Source organism: Rattus norvegicus, chromosome 1 (assembly GCF_021556685.1).
Source record: "Rattus norvegicus strain SHRSP/BbbUtx chromosome 1, alternate assembly SHRSP_T2T, whole genome shotgun sequence".
In the NCBI taxonomy this organism is placed as follows: Eukaryota; Metazoa; Chordata; class Mammalia; order Rodentia; family Muridae; genus Rattus; species Rattus norvegicus.
The window spans coordinates 254051828-254067485 of NC_141534.1; the positions used below are offsets into that span (position 1 = coordinate 254051828).

The 15658-nt window shown below is 47.1% G+C and overlaps 1 protein-coding gene across 1 annotated transcript in view; it reads right to left on the bottom strand.

Moving 5' to 3' along the window:
• Rrp12 (ribosomal RNA processing 12) overlaps positions 1-14334 on the bottom strand; it is a 33751-nt gene extending 19417 nt beyond the window's left edge. The window contains 12 exon segments of the mRNA NM_001401227.1: positions 513-610; positions 818-929; positions 2679-2770; positions 3321-3419; positions 4044-4171; positions 4255-4393; positions 7234-7350; positions 7538-7643; positions 9306-9382; positions 10374-10457; positions 13315-13544; positions 14105-14334. Coding sequence (NP_001388156.1) covers positions 513-610; positions 818-929; positions 2679-2770; positions 3321-3419; positions 4044-4171; positions 4255-4393; positions 7234-7350; positions 7538-7643; positions 9306-9382; positions 10374-10457; positions 13315-13544; positions 14105-14243 — 1421 coding nt within the window. The 5' untranslated portion in view covers positions 14244-14334.
• Positions 14335-15658: the final 1324 nt, after the last annotated feature.

The window sequence follows — 15658 nt, forward strand, 5'->3', positions numbered from 1 at the left end:
TGTGAACAGCTCCTCACAGATGCTGAGACAACCCTGCAGACTCCATGGTCAGCCTTTCATGATCGAGATGACCTCCCTTCCCAGCAGTAAGGGGTGGTAATACCTAGTCTCCTAGCACAAGGGTCAGCCCTTTCTACGTGCCTGGTGCTGCTCTCCCACTAAGGAGGACTCAAAGGCATCCAGAGGTAGAGGAGATTGCTCCAGATACCTGGAGCTTGCAAGCAACAAAGCTGGATTCAACGCCAGCCCCAGGGTCCAGGAGCTCAGAGGCAGGGCTCCATGAGCCACACACTCCCATCGCATAGTTCAGCACCTCTTAGTGCCTCTGAAACACAGCACACCCTACTGGCAGGAGCTGCTTACCCAGGGAGGCGTTTGGCACTCACCCCAGTTCTATGGACCACCTGGTACTCGGTGCACTATCCAAAGTGGTAAGTGGGGCTCAGGTCATCATACAGAACTTCCAACAAGGTCCCCTTTGTGCCCGCCTAATGGGGACACCACATTCTCACCTGAACATCTTAGCGATGTACTGGGGAGGGCCTGAGGCAGAAGAGGTCACGGAGCCAATATCAGCAACGTGTGGAGCCACACACTCCCTCAGGATCTCCTACAAAGAGAGGCCCAGGCCGGCTAGTCCAAGACTATACCCCAGTCCCACCCACCCTCCCAGACGGCTGCTTTTTGAAGTTCCAAAAGCCGGTCTCCCACTGTGAGAAGCCCCCCCAGTATAAAGTTGGGCATCTAAGGTGGCCTGGGAGACAGAAGAGCAGGCGGAACCTCTTACACTAAAGCAGGGTTCAGCAGGCTGAAGTACCTTGAGGGTCTGGGTGGCAGCTGCCACCACTTGTGAATGAGGGGAAAGAAGACAGGTTACTGCAATTCCAAAAAACCGAGCAAGATGGCCTAGCCCCAGGTCCCGCTGCAACCTGTCAAGACGAAAAGTTTCTGTGGAACCTGGCCCTGAGTCTCAGAGACCTGAGCCACCAGAACTCAGGTAAGAACATCTACTGGTCTGCAGGTCCCTCCAGGGCCCTTGGAAGGCCATTTCAATAAAGCACTATCCTTAAAGTAACAATGCATGGGGTTTGAGTTTACCTAAACTGCCTTTAAGTAGCTTAGCACACAGAACAAGAGCTTGTCTCAACGCATCTTTCTCCCTCCCCCTTACACTTCCCAGAGTCAAATCAAAAGTTTTTAATGTAATATACAAACAAAACAATGAAAACTGCTAACGCTTTCATAACGCTCCACGCCAGCTACTGACACAACAACGGTCATTTCACTCCGATCTTGAAGCAATTACTAAGTCCAATTCCCATTCTGTAGGTGACAAAACTGAGACACATAAGGTCACACACTGGAGAACAGTGGGAGGGATTCTGAACCCAAAACAAAAAGCATCGCACTTGAGGGGCAGCAAGATTGCTCCATGGTATGGGCTTCTCCCAACCCTGGCCACTAAGCCTGAGGAGTGATCTCTAGAGTCCATCCAGTAAAGAAGACACCCACTCCTGAGAGTTCCCTCCTGATTTAGATGCACGCGCGCACACACACACCCATAAAATAACACCAGGGCAGTGGAATGGCTGACTAGGCTGCTCGCAGCTGAGCATGGGGATCTCTGAACCCATCAGACTCTCACAAAGCTGAGCAGTGCCGATCCCAGCACATCTACAGCAAGACAGGAGGTGGAGACAGGAGAATCCCTGGCAACTTGAAGCCAGTCAGCCTGGTGTATACCACAGCAAACAATAAAGCGACCACATCTCAAACATGAAAGATGGTGAGAACTGATCCTTAAGGTTTTCTGAGGACCGCCACAAGTGCACTTACTGTGGTGGCACATGTGTACCAGTAACTTAACACCTATGAACTCATACATCATACTCGCTCATAAAAATGCCAAAAAATGGGGTTGGGGATTTAGCTCAGTGGTAGAGCGCTTGCCTAGGAAGCACAAGGCCCTGGGTTCGGTCCCCAGCTCCAAAAAAAAGAACCAAAAAAAAAAAAAAAATGAGTAAAAAAATGCCAAAAAATGAAAATTAACAAATAAAGATCACACCAAGACATGATGACTCTCAGTTGTAATCCCAGCACTCAGAGGCAAAGAGGGATATAGATATTTGTGAGTTCAAGGCAGCCTTGTTGTGTACATAGCCAGTCAGAGCTATATAAACATCTTATAAAATAAAACAAACAGAACCCACCAAACAAACAAACTGACCAACTAAACAAAACAAAGACTCCAGAGAGCTGGCTTAGCAGCTGAAGGTGCTTGCTATCAAGTCTGATGACCTGAGCTGTCTCCCTGGAATTCACACGATGGAAGGAGAGAACGGACTCCCAAGAATCTCCTCCTTCCACAAAAAGAAAATGATATCCCCTTAACCAAAAAGCACAGAGCAAGCAAGCTGAGAATCAGGCTCTAACTTGCCTCTAGCCCCAAAGTGCTGTCCTCTGTGTCTTGTTGCTCGAAGTTGGCTAGTGGCTGCCCAGGTGAGGGAGGATGGCCTGCTGCCCCACCTTGCTTTTCTAACATAAGAGCAGGTCCTCACCCACACAACACAGGCCTTGATACTGAACGGCCTCTCCAGTCTCTGCCTCATGTCCCCAACATCTGCAGGCACAGTAGGCAACCTAAAGGGAGACCCCAGACTGACTTCCACCATCCCTACCTGACAAGGTTGATGTGAGCTTTCTCCATGACCTTAAGCCAGGCCAGCAAGGGCTGTAAATCATTCTCACTGGGAACGTAGTCATATAATGCCTAAAGGTGAGACAGAAATAAGCAGGAGAATCTTAGTCAGCAGTAGCCCCAAGGATGTTGACCCTTTCCTAGACTCTTGGTGAAAGCGCTGTGATGACTGGTCAGAAGTCACAGCCACCTGGCCTCCTCTGCTCTGTGCAACCCTTCCAGGTCTGATATTCCAGAAACAAAAGGCTCTAGGAGTGGAAGTGAGGCGCCTTGCACACTTCCTGGGAATCACTGAAGTGGAGCCCTTCTCTGAGGAAATGCACTACAGTGTATATTTTACAATCAATTTTGGGAAGATTTATGTGTGTCTCTGAAAGTCCACAAACAAATATCTGAGGTTAGAAGCCCTCTCAAGCTGAAATGATTTAAGGTGTTAACTAGATCAGGAGTCCATGCCCATCTCCCATGACCACTGATGCAATTTCAGTGGTCTCTCTCCTGTCTGCAAGCTTGGCTATTCTCCACTGGGGCAGCATAGCCCAAGTGACCTCACTGCTGAAGTAAGGCAGCAGAGCTGGCCACCCAGCTATGAAATCAACTCTCACCCAACATCAGGCCTCACCGTGATGATCTGGGCGTTGAGCTCTGCGGACAGGGTGCTAGGGCTGGGCTTGGCATGGAAGAGGTTATGGAAGGCCTGCATGGCACAGGCTGTCACAAGCTGCAGGAGAAACACACAACACAGACTTAGCAAGGAAACGCAAAGTTCAGCAGCCCTGGAGCTCTCCAACTCCGGCTCCATCACACGAGCTACATGGAGCCTATAAGTCCCCTAGACTCCCAAACACCCTAGACTGTCACTCTAGTAAGATATGGCAACCAACAAAGACCTTCAAATGACTTAGGGACTAAGACACAGCTCAGTGCTAGAGCCTTATCTAATGCACAAAGGCCATGCGTTCAATCCCAAGAACACTTAGAAAACAAAGTTAGGGCTCAACACGTCAAGTGCTTGCCGCCCAAGTCTGATGGCCTGAGCTTAGTCTCTAAAACCTGTGTAGAGATGGAAAGTCAACTCCCTAAAGCAGCTCTGACCACACAAGCACAGACACACGCAGAGGACTCTGAAGTCAGCTTCCACACAGCCTTAAGATGAGCCAGCTCACTCGGACAGCATGGATGACGCAGTGCTGTGTCTCTGGCTTATGGTGAAAGCAGGGTCAGACAGCGAGCCTTGGCCTCCGAGCAGCGGGGATTACAGACCCATCAGGAAGCCTGGACCACTCACTTGCTCACTGAGCTCCCTGCTACTGTTGGTCCCATTCTTCCTGTGTCTAGCCCTTACCACGTGGTTCAAGGTCATGACCCTAAGCAGAGTCTCACTGCAGCTCTTCACCAGGCCTTCCGGGAAGCAGGGCAGCATGTCCTTCAGCAGTGTTAGCATGTGCAGTGTGGTGGTGGCCTCTCTGGAGCCTGGCAGACAAAGGGAGTTTTACTCCTAATCCTCCTGTATTCCCCCACTTCCTCACCACCCGCCCTGGGCCTAGCTACCCCACCTCCAGATTTCTCAATCTCCTGGATGCAGAACTTGGCAGTGGAGACCGCAGCAGGGTGATGGGCGGGGGCCTCTTCTCCAAACATAAAGTCACTGCCCTTAAGGACTGAGCACACCCCATGCTGAGCAGCCTTTCGGACCTGCAGGAAAGCAACGGGACAAAGGGGGTCGGGTCAGCACATCCGCCAGAGCAGCCCCGACGGAGCCCTACTATAACAGCCACTGCTAGATCAGGATCACACCACTGCAGAATCCTAAGCCCGCCAACCAGCCGAATTGCCCGAGCCAGCCCAGAGACTCAGTGTCTGAGCACCAGGGTCCTCATCTTCAGACAGGGATCTAGTCACTTAACCCAGCCACACCAGGACCACTGCTCTAAGTATTAACAACCTGCCAGTTAGCAGCAGATGATACTTGCCTGGGGCAAAACATACGCAAATATAGAGCAGAAAATAAGATACTTGCGGGTACTGAGATGGTTCAGAGGTTAAAAGCACTAGCTACTCATGCAGAGAACTCTAGGGCCCACAGAGACTTACGACCACCTGTAACTCCAGTTTTTGGGCATCTGGCGTTCTGGTCTGGCCTCTACAGGCACCAGGCATGCGTGTAACACATATACATACACGCATGTATTTATACTTATATTATGTGCACTGGTGCTCTGCCTGCTTAATGTCTGTGTGAGGGTGTTGGGTCCCCTGGAACAAGTGTTAACGATGACTGTGGTGGCTGGAAACTGAGCCCTAGCCCTGGAAGAGCAGTCCGTGTTCTTGACCACTGAGCCATCTCTCAGCCCAACAGTCTACTCCTTTCATCTCAGCACTGAGAAGGCAAAGGCGGGCAGAGGACTGTGAGTTGAGGCCAGGGCTACATAGTGAGGCCATCGCCAAACAAACAAACAAACAAACAAAGAACAAATTACACCCATACACAAATAAAAACTATTTTTTTTAAGAAAGATACTTTGGGGGGCTGGGGATTTAGCTCAGTGGTAGAGCGCTTACCTAGGAAGCGCGAGGCCCTGGGTTCGATCCCCAGCTCCGAAAAAAAGAACAAAAAAAAAAAAAAAAAAAGAAAGATACTTTGGGGGTTGGGGATTTAGCTCAGTGGTAGAGCGCTTGCCTAGCAAGCACAAGGCCCTGGGTTCAGTCCCCAGCTTCGAAAAAAAGAAAAAAAAAAAAAAAGAAAGAAATATACTTTGCTGACAAAGTGTCACTCTAATGAAGTGACATTGTAACAGCAACCTAAAGAAGCTGTATTAATGATCACATGAATATACAAGGAATCATTATATGTTCCCAACCCAAAATTTCTGAGGAAGTGGCATAGACCCTCTTGGTGAGTGCCTATTCTAAGACAGGAACTACCTCAGGCCTGAGACTCCACACAACCCATCTGCAAGACTGGAACTATCTCTTAGTTAGGAAGCCCAGGCTTACAGACAGAAGTATCTTGTCCAAGGATGAACTAAGATCCTCAAGATGAACTAAGAACCCAGCTCCGAGCTGGGATTGGTGGTAGGCTTGTAATCCCAGCTGCTGGGGAGGCTAGAAGGGCGAATGAACATTCAAGGTCTGCCTAGACTAGACCACAGAGTGAGCGCACAGCCAAGCTGGGAATCTTAGTAACATCCCCTTTCAAAACAATAGAGCAAGAACAGAGCAGGAGAGACAGCTCAGTGGTAGAGTGTTTGTCTAGTATGTACGGGACCCAAGGTTCAGTGCTCAATATTGCTGGATATTACAACAACAAAAATGAAGCAGGGGTTGGGGAGGGGGTCTGAATGATGCGAGATACCCTGTTAAGAGTGCCATCTCCCTACCAGGGAAGAACGAAGAACTGAGGAGGCTTGCGAGACACAGAAGCACTAGGCTGCGACTATCCTGCTGGAGTAGGGGTGCCCCTCATATTCTGGATTTAAGGGGACAAAGCCTCAGAAGCAGAAAGCAGACTCTCAGGTAAAAACTCAGGACTTGGGCTGGGAATGGTGCTATAAGCCTTTAATCCCAGGCAAATGGATTTCTGAGTTCAAAGCCAGCCGGGTCTACATAGCAAGTTCCAGGTCATCCAGGGGCTATAAAGTGAGACCTTGTCTCAAATACCAAAAACGACAAACTGCAAAACCTCAGGACTTGGGGTTAGAGGGAAGAGAAGGCTTAGCAGGTTAAGTGTGTTTGTGTAAATATGAGGATGAGTTCAAATCCTCAGAACCTCATAGAAAACAGGAAGGGGGTGGGGGCTGGAGAGATGGCCCAATGGTTAGGAGCACTTACTGCTCTTCCAGAGGACATGGGTTTGGTTTCCTGTACACACATCAGGTGGCTCACAACTGCCTCTAACTACAGTTGCAGAGGACTCAACACCCTCTTGGCCTCTGAAAGCATATGTACGGAGGTATTACTCACACTCACACATGCAAATAAATCTAAAAAATCCCAAAAGTCAGGCATGGGTTACAGCAAGCACTTGTAAACCCTGAAACTACACAGGGTGCAGAAAGGAGGGTCACTGGAGCTTACCAGCCTCCAGCTTTGTTCCAGGCTTAATGAGAAACTTTGTGAATAAAGGAATAAGACTGAAAATGGGGGCTGGAGAGGTGGCTCAGTGAGCAAAAGCACTAACTGCTCTTCCAGAGGTCTTGAGTTCAATTCCCACCAACCACATGGTGGCTCACAACCATCTGTAACAGGATCTGATGCCCTCTTCTGGTGTGTCTGAAGACAGCTACAGTGTACTCACATAAATAAAATAAATAAATTGATCTTGTTAAAAAAAAAAAGACTGAGAACGTTAAGGGCAGGACACTTCTGTGTGCATGTGTGACTAAGTGCATATGCAGAGACACACACACACACACACACACACACACACACACACACACACACACACAAAGGAAAAAAACAAACCACGCGTTTAAGTCCTAAGTCCTATTGAGCCGAGCTCAGACAGGTTGGTTCTAGGGCAGCCAGAGTCTCACCTTCGGCTTGGCATGCACGGTGAAGCTCAGCAGTCCATGGTACACCTGAAGGGTGATAGGATAGCCCCAGGCCTCTAGGTCTTGCTTCCGAAGGAGGATGGCCAGGCAGGAGAGGACCTTAAAGAAAAATGTAGAAAGTCTCTCAGCTCTACCAGCCACAGGGAAAGAGTCCAGGGCTTCACCAAGCCTGGAAAATCCCAAAGAGATCTGTTTAAGAACCCATGGACCACCACCTACACCCCTGCCAAGGAAGGGTGCACGCTTCAGCCACAGCCACTGAACGCAGGCATCTGTAGGCACTGACCCATCGGAGCGCAGAGGTGGAGCCACTGCTCGCCTGGGCAGACATGATATTCATGAAGGCTTTGGAGGTATCGGAGAACTTCTTCATGAGCACGGGACTTGGCACACTGTGGGGAAAATACAGAGTCAATCTAGAGCAGCCAAAGAAAAGCAACTGAGGCAGCCCTGTGTAAGGGACGAAAACTCTGGCTCAGCCATTCAGCAAGTCACCAATCAGCACGGGAGCTCATCTTTCTGACACTCAGGTTAGTGTGCTCTCCATGCCTGAGCTCTGAGTCTCTTATCTTCCCTACCAGTCAGCCTCTGTGCTATGGAAAAAGGGCATCACACGGTCACATAACCTCATACAAACCTCTGTCCTTTGTAGCCTGGTGGCAATGATTCAGCCCCACTGCCCTTCCCCAGAAACCAGCATATGATAGCCCAAGCCACATCCAGGGCCTGATGCAGAATGCCTGTGGACATTCAAGTATTTTTGTTTGATTTTTTCCCCCCCTGGGTTTTTTGTCTTTCATCAGTTGGTTTTCTTTTGTTCTTCCAAATTTTATTTTTAATTATGTGTACGTATGGGTATGTATCTGTGGATACACATGAGTGCAGGTGTCTGTGGAAGCTAAAGTCACTGAGTCTCCTGGAACTGGAGTTAAAGGCAATTATGAGCTGCCCCACATGGGTACTGGGAATTGAGCCCCGATCCTCTATAAGAGCAGTGTGCAGTATGCTAAGACATCGATCAAGCCCCTTAGTTCACTTTGTGAGACAAGCTCTTATGTGGCTCAAACTTACTTCGTAGCCAGATGACCCTGAGTTCCTGATTCTTCTACATCTGCCTCCCAATGCTAAGGTTACAGGTTCATAAGTATCTTTTTAAAATATTTATTTTCTGATTGCTAATCATGGTAGAATATACAGTCACAAAAGTTACCAGGTCAAGTTATAAAAGCTACTTTTAATTGTGAACTTGACACAACCTAGAATCAGCTGGGAAGTAAATATCAATGAGGTTCTATCTACACTGTGTTGACCTGTAGCCATGTCTATGAGTGTTTGTCTTAATTAAGCTAATTTATGTTAGAAGACCCACTCCACTGTGCGTGCTTTCTTTCCCTAGGCAAGGGATCCTGAACTGTGTAGGAGTGGAGATCCAGGGCTGGGGAGGTGGCTCAGCAGTTAAGAGCCCTTGCTGTTCTTGCAGAGCTCTTGGGATAAGTTCCCAGCACTTACACTGGGTTGGTCACAGCTGGAGTTCCAAGGGATCTGACCCCCTCTCTGGTCACCACTGTTCCTGCACATTCATGCTGCACACAAATTATCACACATGTGCATTCTGTGGAGGCATCAGAGGGCAGTGAATCCTTCAAAGCTAAAGTTACAGGCATTTGTGAGCTGCCTAACACGAGCTACTGAGATCCGAAACCTGGCCTTCATGTACTCTTAACCGCTGAGCTGTCTCTCCAGCCCAGATATTTCCATCTTAAAAACCAAGTATGTAGGGGTTGGGGATTTAGCTCAGTGGTAGAGCGCTTGCCTAGCAAGCGCAAGGCCCTGGGTTCGGTCCCCAGCTCCGAAAAAAAGAAAAAAAAAAAAAAAAAAAAAACCCAAACCAAGTATGTGGGCTAGAGAGACATATTCTCTACCCGCACCCCTCCAATACACACACACCATACACACGCACGCACATACACAAACACATACACACACACACACACACACACACACACACACACACACACACACACACACGCGCGCCAAGCCCCAGTTGGACTCACCGCTTCAGGACAAGGTTCAGTAGGTACGCAACGGCAGCCAGTGACTCTGGGGACTCCACTGCTTCCATTGTTGTCATCTGAGGGCCAGAGTGAGAGGTACAGGCAGGGAAGTAACACAATGCACACACAGGAAACCATGGGTGGCAGGTAGAACCCACATGCTGTGCCCAGAGTTATGATAAAGAACCCTCTCCAAGGTATATAAGTTTCAAATCTGAGCACTGCAACTGTGTAACTTAGTTTCTTACTTTATTCATTTATTCTTTGAGACTACAATGTATCACTATGTAGCCCTGGCTGGCCTTAAACTCCCTGAGATTCACCGGCCTCTCCCTCTGTCTCCCAAGTGCCCTAGTAGCCTTTTGTGACTCCGTTTTCTTATAAAATAAGGGTAAGAATATTTTTATCTTGCTTGGCATAGTGGTGGTACTCTCCATTAGGATGAACAATCAACATATCTCAAAAAGAAAGGAAGAAAGACTATCATCTTGTGGGGTTAAAGATGCAGTTGAGTCACTTAACACATATGCAAAGTCCTGGGTACAATTCCTAGTACTGCAAACAAATAAAAAACAAAACAAACAAACAAAACCACAGCAGAAATGATGCTGTACACATGATAACACTTGGGAGGCTAAGGCGGGAAGACTGACATCAGTTCAAGAACAGCCTGAGTTATACAGTGAAAACCTTTTCTAAACATAACTCCCCCAAATTATCCTCCATTTTCAGGTAACTTCTGGAAAACTCTATGGTACATTAAGGAGAATAAAAATAGTAAATGGTATGCTAGCTAGTATCACTATGAAAAGAATCTTGTCATGTTAGCCCCTAAAAGGACCATAGGGACCCATAGATCACACCTTGAAGTCATTTTTTTCTAAAGGATCTTCCAGTTCTAACTGGTCTTCATAAGATAGTGGACTTTTGTCTTTCAAGGCTGAAACAGTAAATGCCACCGGCCTTGCCCACAACCCAGCAATATCACAGGCCAGGGGCACCTGCTTCTTCTTGATAGCCTGACTAGCCTGCTGCCCTGAACACATAGCCCCCACCACATTCACTCACCAGAGCAGCAAAGTACTCAGTCTCCGTCTCCTTGCCTCCCTGGGATCGAATCACCTCCGTGACAGCAGCCAGGACAGCACAGATCTGCACAGGAGGAAGAAGTATCCATGATGTATCCTAAATGCAGCCCTGGCCTGGGTAGCCCCTTTCCCTTTCTCCTTCACAAATTCATGTCTCCATGAAGCCCAAAGTCAGACAAGATCGGAGCGGCTGGAGTATACACCATAGGGTCCAGGAAACAAGAGGCCCAAGAACACGACTGCTGGGGGTTGGGGATTTAGTGGTAGAGTGCTTGCCTAGCAAACGCAAGGCCCTGGGTTCGGTCCCCAGCTCCGAAAAAAAGAAAAAGAAAAAGAAAAAGAAAAAAAAAAAAAAGAACATGACTGCCTCAAGACCACCACAAGGACACTGTTCTTATAGAAATACCTCTGTGAACATGCGCACTGCAGCCACAAACTGGAAGAGTCAGCAACAGGAGATTGATAATATACTACTACCGGGGCTGGAGAGGGGCCAGAGGGGAGTGACTAGGAAAAGGGGAGGGAGAGGAAACAGTAGTCAGAATGTAGTAGCAGTAGTAGTAGTAGTAATATACTGTTACTATTTTAGACTTGATAGGTTTCTTCCTTGTTTTGTTTTTGTCTTGTTTTTTGAGACAGAGTCTGGCAATATGGTCCAGGCTGGCTTCAAAATGACAGCCATCATCCTGCTTTGACCTTTCAAGTACTGAGATTACAGCAGGCATGTACTACCATGCCCAGAAAATGAGATTTAAATGACTACCGAAGGAAAAAAAAAAAAAAACCAAAAAGCCAAAAAGTAGAAACCAACAATGTGAGAATTAGATACAATAACTTAGAAATACTATTTTGGGGGCTGGGGATTTAGCTCAGTGGTAGAGCGCTTACCTAGGCCCTGGGTTCGGTCCCCAGCTCCGAAAAAAAGAACCAAAAAAAAAAAAAAAAAAAGAAATACTATTTTGTCAGTGACAAAGTTGAAGAGCAATGGATATAAAATATAACCATATTTTAGTAAATCCTAGTAAATATTCAAAGCGTTGAACAGAACTAAGTATGGTGGCACACACCTGTGATCCCAGCATTCAAAGACGGAGGCCAGAGGACCGAGGACCACAGTGAGTCCGATCCAGGCCAACCTGAGCTACACTAAAAGACCTTGTCATCAGGCAGTGACACACCTTTAATCTCAGCACTTGGGTGACAGAGCCGTATAGATCTCAAGTTCAAGGCTAGCCTGGTCTATACATCAAGTTTCAGGGGTACAGAGTGAGACCCTAGTTTAAAAAGAAAACAACCACAACAAATCCTGACTGATGGGGCTGCACATCTACATGGCTCAGTGGTTAGGAATTCTTGCTGCTGTTGCACGGGACGGGAGTTTGGATCCCAGCACCCACACTGAGTAGCTCACAACCAACTCCAACTCCAGGAGATAGGGCTCACATGCACACATAAACCGAAATGAAATAAATGAAAAACAGAGTGTAACATAAAAATTGACCAAATTTGTTGAAATACTAATATTTTATACATACTGGTCAAATACATTAATTTCACCTATTTCTTTTTTACTTTTTAAATGCAGCTCCTAAAAATGTAAAACTATACCTGTGGCTCACTTTACATCACAAACTGGGCAGTGCTAGTCTAGAAATACACATACTCACCCATTAACAACACCCACTGGAGTTATCGAATTGGGAGAATAATTATAATATTTTGGTCTCTTTATATCTCTGTATCATTTAGCATTTTGCTATTCCTCATTTAGACAATGAAAAGTATAAGCATATTAACTATGAAACGTCAATTAAGTAAAACATTTCTTGCTAAACAAAACGAATCCTAACCACGGTTAGTCACCATGAACGTGAACAGTGGTGTCCCTGGATATAACATGTAAGAATTGCTGTGTGAAGTACAGTTGAGGGTTGGGGATTTAGCTCAGTGGTAGAGCGCTTGCCTAGCAAGCACAAGGCCCTGGGTTCGGTCCCCAGCTCTGAAAAAAAAAAAAGAAAAGAAAAAAAAAAAAAAAAGTACAGTTGAGGAGATAAGCAGTGAAAACATTTCTACCCTCAAGGATTTTTACTCAGCAGTGAAGTTTTTTACCCTGAGCCCTACATAGTGGAAGGAAGAGAAAGGTCTCCCTAACATCCTCTGACCTTCATACATGCCTTGGCACACAATAAAAATAAATATACTGGGGCTGGAGAGATGGCTCAGTGGTTAGGAGCACTGACTGCTCTTCCAGAGGTCCTGAGTTCAATTCCCAGCAACCACATGGTGGCTCACAACCATCTGAAATAAAGTCTGATAGCCTTTTCTGGTGTGCCTGAAGACAGCTATCCATATACATTAAATAAAAAGTCTTCTTTTAAAAAAAAAAAAATAAATAGGGCTGGAGAGATGGCTCAGTGGTTGGGAGCAGTGACTGTTCTCCCAGAGGTCCTGATTTCAAATCCCAGCAACCACATGGTGGCTCACAACCATCTGTAATGGGACCTGATGCCCTCTTTTGGTGTGTCTGAAGACAGCTACAGTGTACTCATATATAGTAAATAAATAATTTAAAAATAAATAAATAAATAAATAAATAAATAAATATGCTTTGTTGAGCATGACACAAACCTTTAACCACAGCACTTGAAAGGCAATGGCAGATTGACCTCTGTGAACTTGAAGTCAGCCTGGTCTACATATGGAAACCTTGTCTCAAAAAAATTTTTTTTCAAAGACATACGAACATTACCACACATGTTTTTAGGGGGACTCTGCCCAAGAAGAGTCTATAAAAAGGGCACAAAGGGTACGAGAGATGACCCATCGTCCAGAAATACCAGCTGCTGTCACCAGAGCTGTAAGTAAGAAGTCCTGAATGTGCCCCGCCTACTGCCCCACAAAGCCGGTAACCAATCTCCTACCTCCTTGTGAGCAGCTGAGTTGGATTCCCAAAAGCGCTGCACTTTGCTGAAGGTGACGTTTGTACAGTCAGACAAGCCACTCAGAAATGTGCCCGAGGACTTCTCAGTGAAAGCCACCTCCGGGTCTTGGTCCATGGTCGTCTCAGGGGCTTGGCTTTTGCCCAGGCTCAAGGTCCCAGACTGCAGCTCATTATGCAACTTCACGGCATCAACTGTCAGGTCGCTCTTCCCTGAGAACCAGATTAACAAGGTAATGTCCCCATTTCCACCCAAGCTTCCTCTGATTGAAGGAACCGAACCCCTAAGAAACAAACCAGAGGGCTTAGACCCCAGTCCCAGCGGCTGGATTCCCAACCCGGCTTGCCTGCACAGCCTTGTGCACTCTTGCAACTTTTGAAGCCAAGAGAAAGGAACCCCCAAGATCTGTTTCTGCTTCCCTCCACTTCAGGCACTGAGACATCCAGAGCCGGGGTCGCATACTGTACAGAGACATCCTAAGGCTGAAGATGTGGGTTAGTAGTTGAGTGTTTAGTTAGAGTGCACAAGGTCGTGGGTTCTCTCCCTTACACTCCCTCAACACATACATAAATCTAAAGAGCCACCCAAGGGTAGTGACAATTATGTATCTCAACCCTGAGGCCGCGGTATCCTAGACAAGTCACTTCCCTTTAGAGGACAGTTTCCGCATCTGTCAAACTCGAGGGGCGGGTCTTCGATGTGAGCCCCAAGGCTGACATTCTAATGTGGCAGGCCGAATGCCACGAGACAAGGAATCCCACGGCCGGGCTACCTGATGGGCGGCTGAAGAAGCGGCTGCGAGCGGCCTGGCGATGGCGGCAAGTGGTGGGGTTGCTGTCGCTGCTGTGGCCTTTCTTCCAGCGCTTCAGCTTGGCCGAGACACCAGATGGCAATTTCCCCGAGCGACCCATGTTGACCAAACGGTGGCTCGGACTTGCTCAGAGAACACGCGAACAACCACGCCGAAGAGACAGCAGAACTCACAGCAGAACCCACGTGTGTATTCTCAGCCGGCTCCGCGTCCTCTTCCTCTGATGTCACTTCCTGTCTCCAGCTTGTTACCACGGCAAAAACAATCAACATCCGGTCTGAAGCTCCCTGATTGCTCTGAGTTCTTACACAGAAAAGAGTGCTGGCGTTTCGGTTGCTTTGGGCTCCTGCTGCACCGTCAAGGTTTATGGTCGTGGAGAAAGCCTTATACAACGGGAATTTCTTTGGAATTAAAAAGACAAATTTATATTACTCTCAAAAAATCGGTTGTTCAAGCGGAGCGTGGTGTCGGCACGCCTGTAATCCCAGCAAACTTGAGGATTGTCATGAGTTTAAAGCCAGCCTACTCTCTACGCTGCGAAATGCAAGAGCCTGTCTAAACACAAAAATAACAAAATAAATACATGTGTAATCCCAGCACCTAGGCAACAGAGGTAGGTTGATCTCTGTGATTTCAACGCAAGCCTAGTCTATATATTGATATAGTGAACTCCAAGACATTCAGGACTACACAATGAGAACCTGTCTCAAAAAAAAAAAAAAAAAAAAAAAAACAGAACGAACAAACAAACAAAAAACATAATAAAGTTAATGGAAAAAAACCCAAACCCAAAAGTCAAAAACTATGGAGGTATAAAAATGAAAACATCTTGGCCTCACCTCTCTAGAGAAAAAAGCAACAAGTAGTGCCCTACTCTTGCTTTGCAAACTGAAACCACAAGGAATATCCGTCCAAAAGACACAACTGAAGGAGCAGCTGGCAAGGACACAGCCCTACTGTCCCTACTGTCTCCATGTGCTGCTGTTGGAGTGAAAGGTTTACATGGGCACTTTGGAAAACGGCTAGTACTATTTTCTTAAAGATTTATTTCTTAAATTATGTGTACACCTGTGAGATGGTATGATTTCCGGTGCCCGTGGAGGCCAGAAGCATCAGATACCCTGGGGCTGGAGCTACAGGCAGTTACGAGCTGTCTGGTGCGCTGCCAGAAACCGATTTCAGGTCTTCTCCAAGAGCAGTATCTTTAAAAAAAAAAAAAAAAGATTTGTTTATTTTATGTAGGTAAGTACACTGTTACTCTTTTCAGACACACCAGAAGAGGGCATCGGATCCCCATACAGATGGTTGACAGACACTATGTGGTTGCTGGGATTTGAACTCAGGACCTCTGGAAGAGCAGTCAGTGCTCTTTTTTTTTTTTTTCTTTTTTCTTTTTTTCGGAGCTGGGGACCGAACCCAGGGCCTTGCGCTTGCTAGGCAAGCGCTCAATCACTGAACTAAATCCCCAACCCCCCACTCAGTGCTCTTAACCCCTGAGCCATCTCTCCAGCCCCT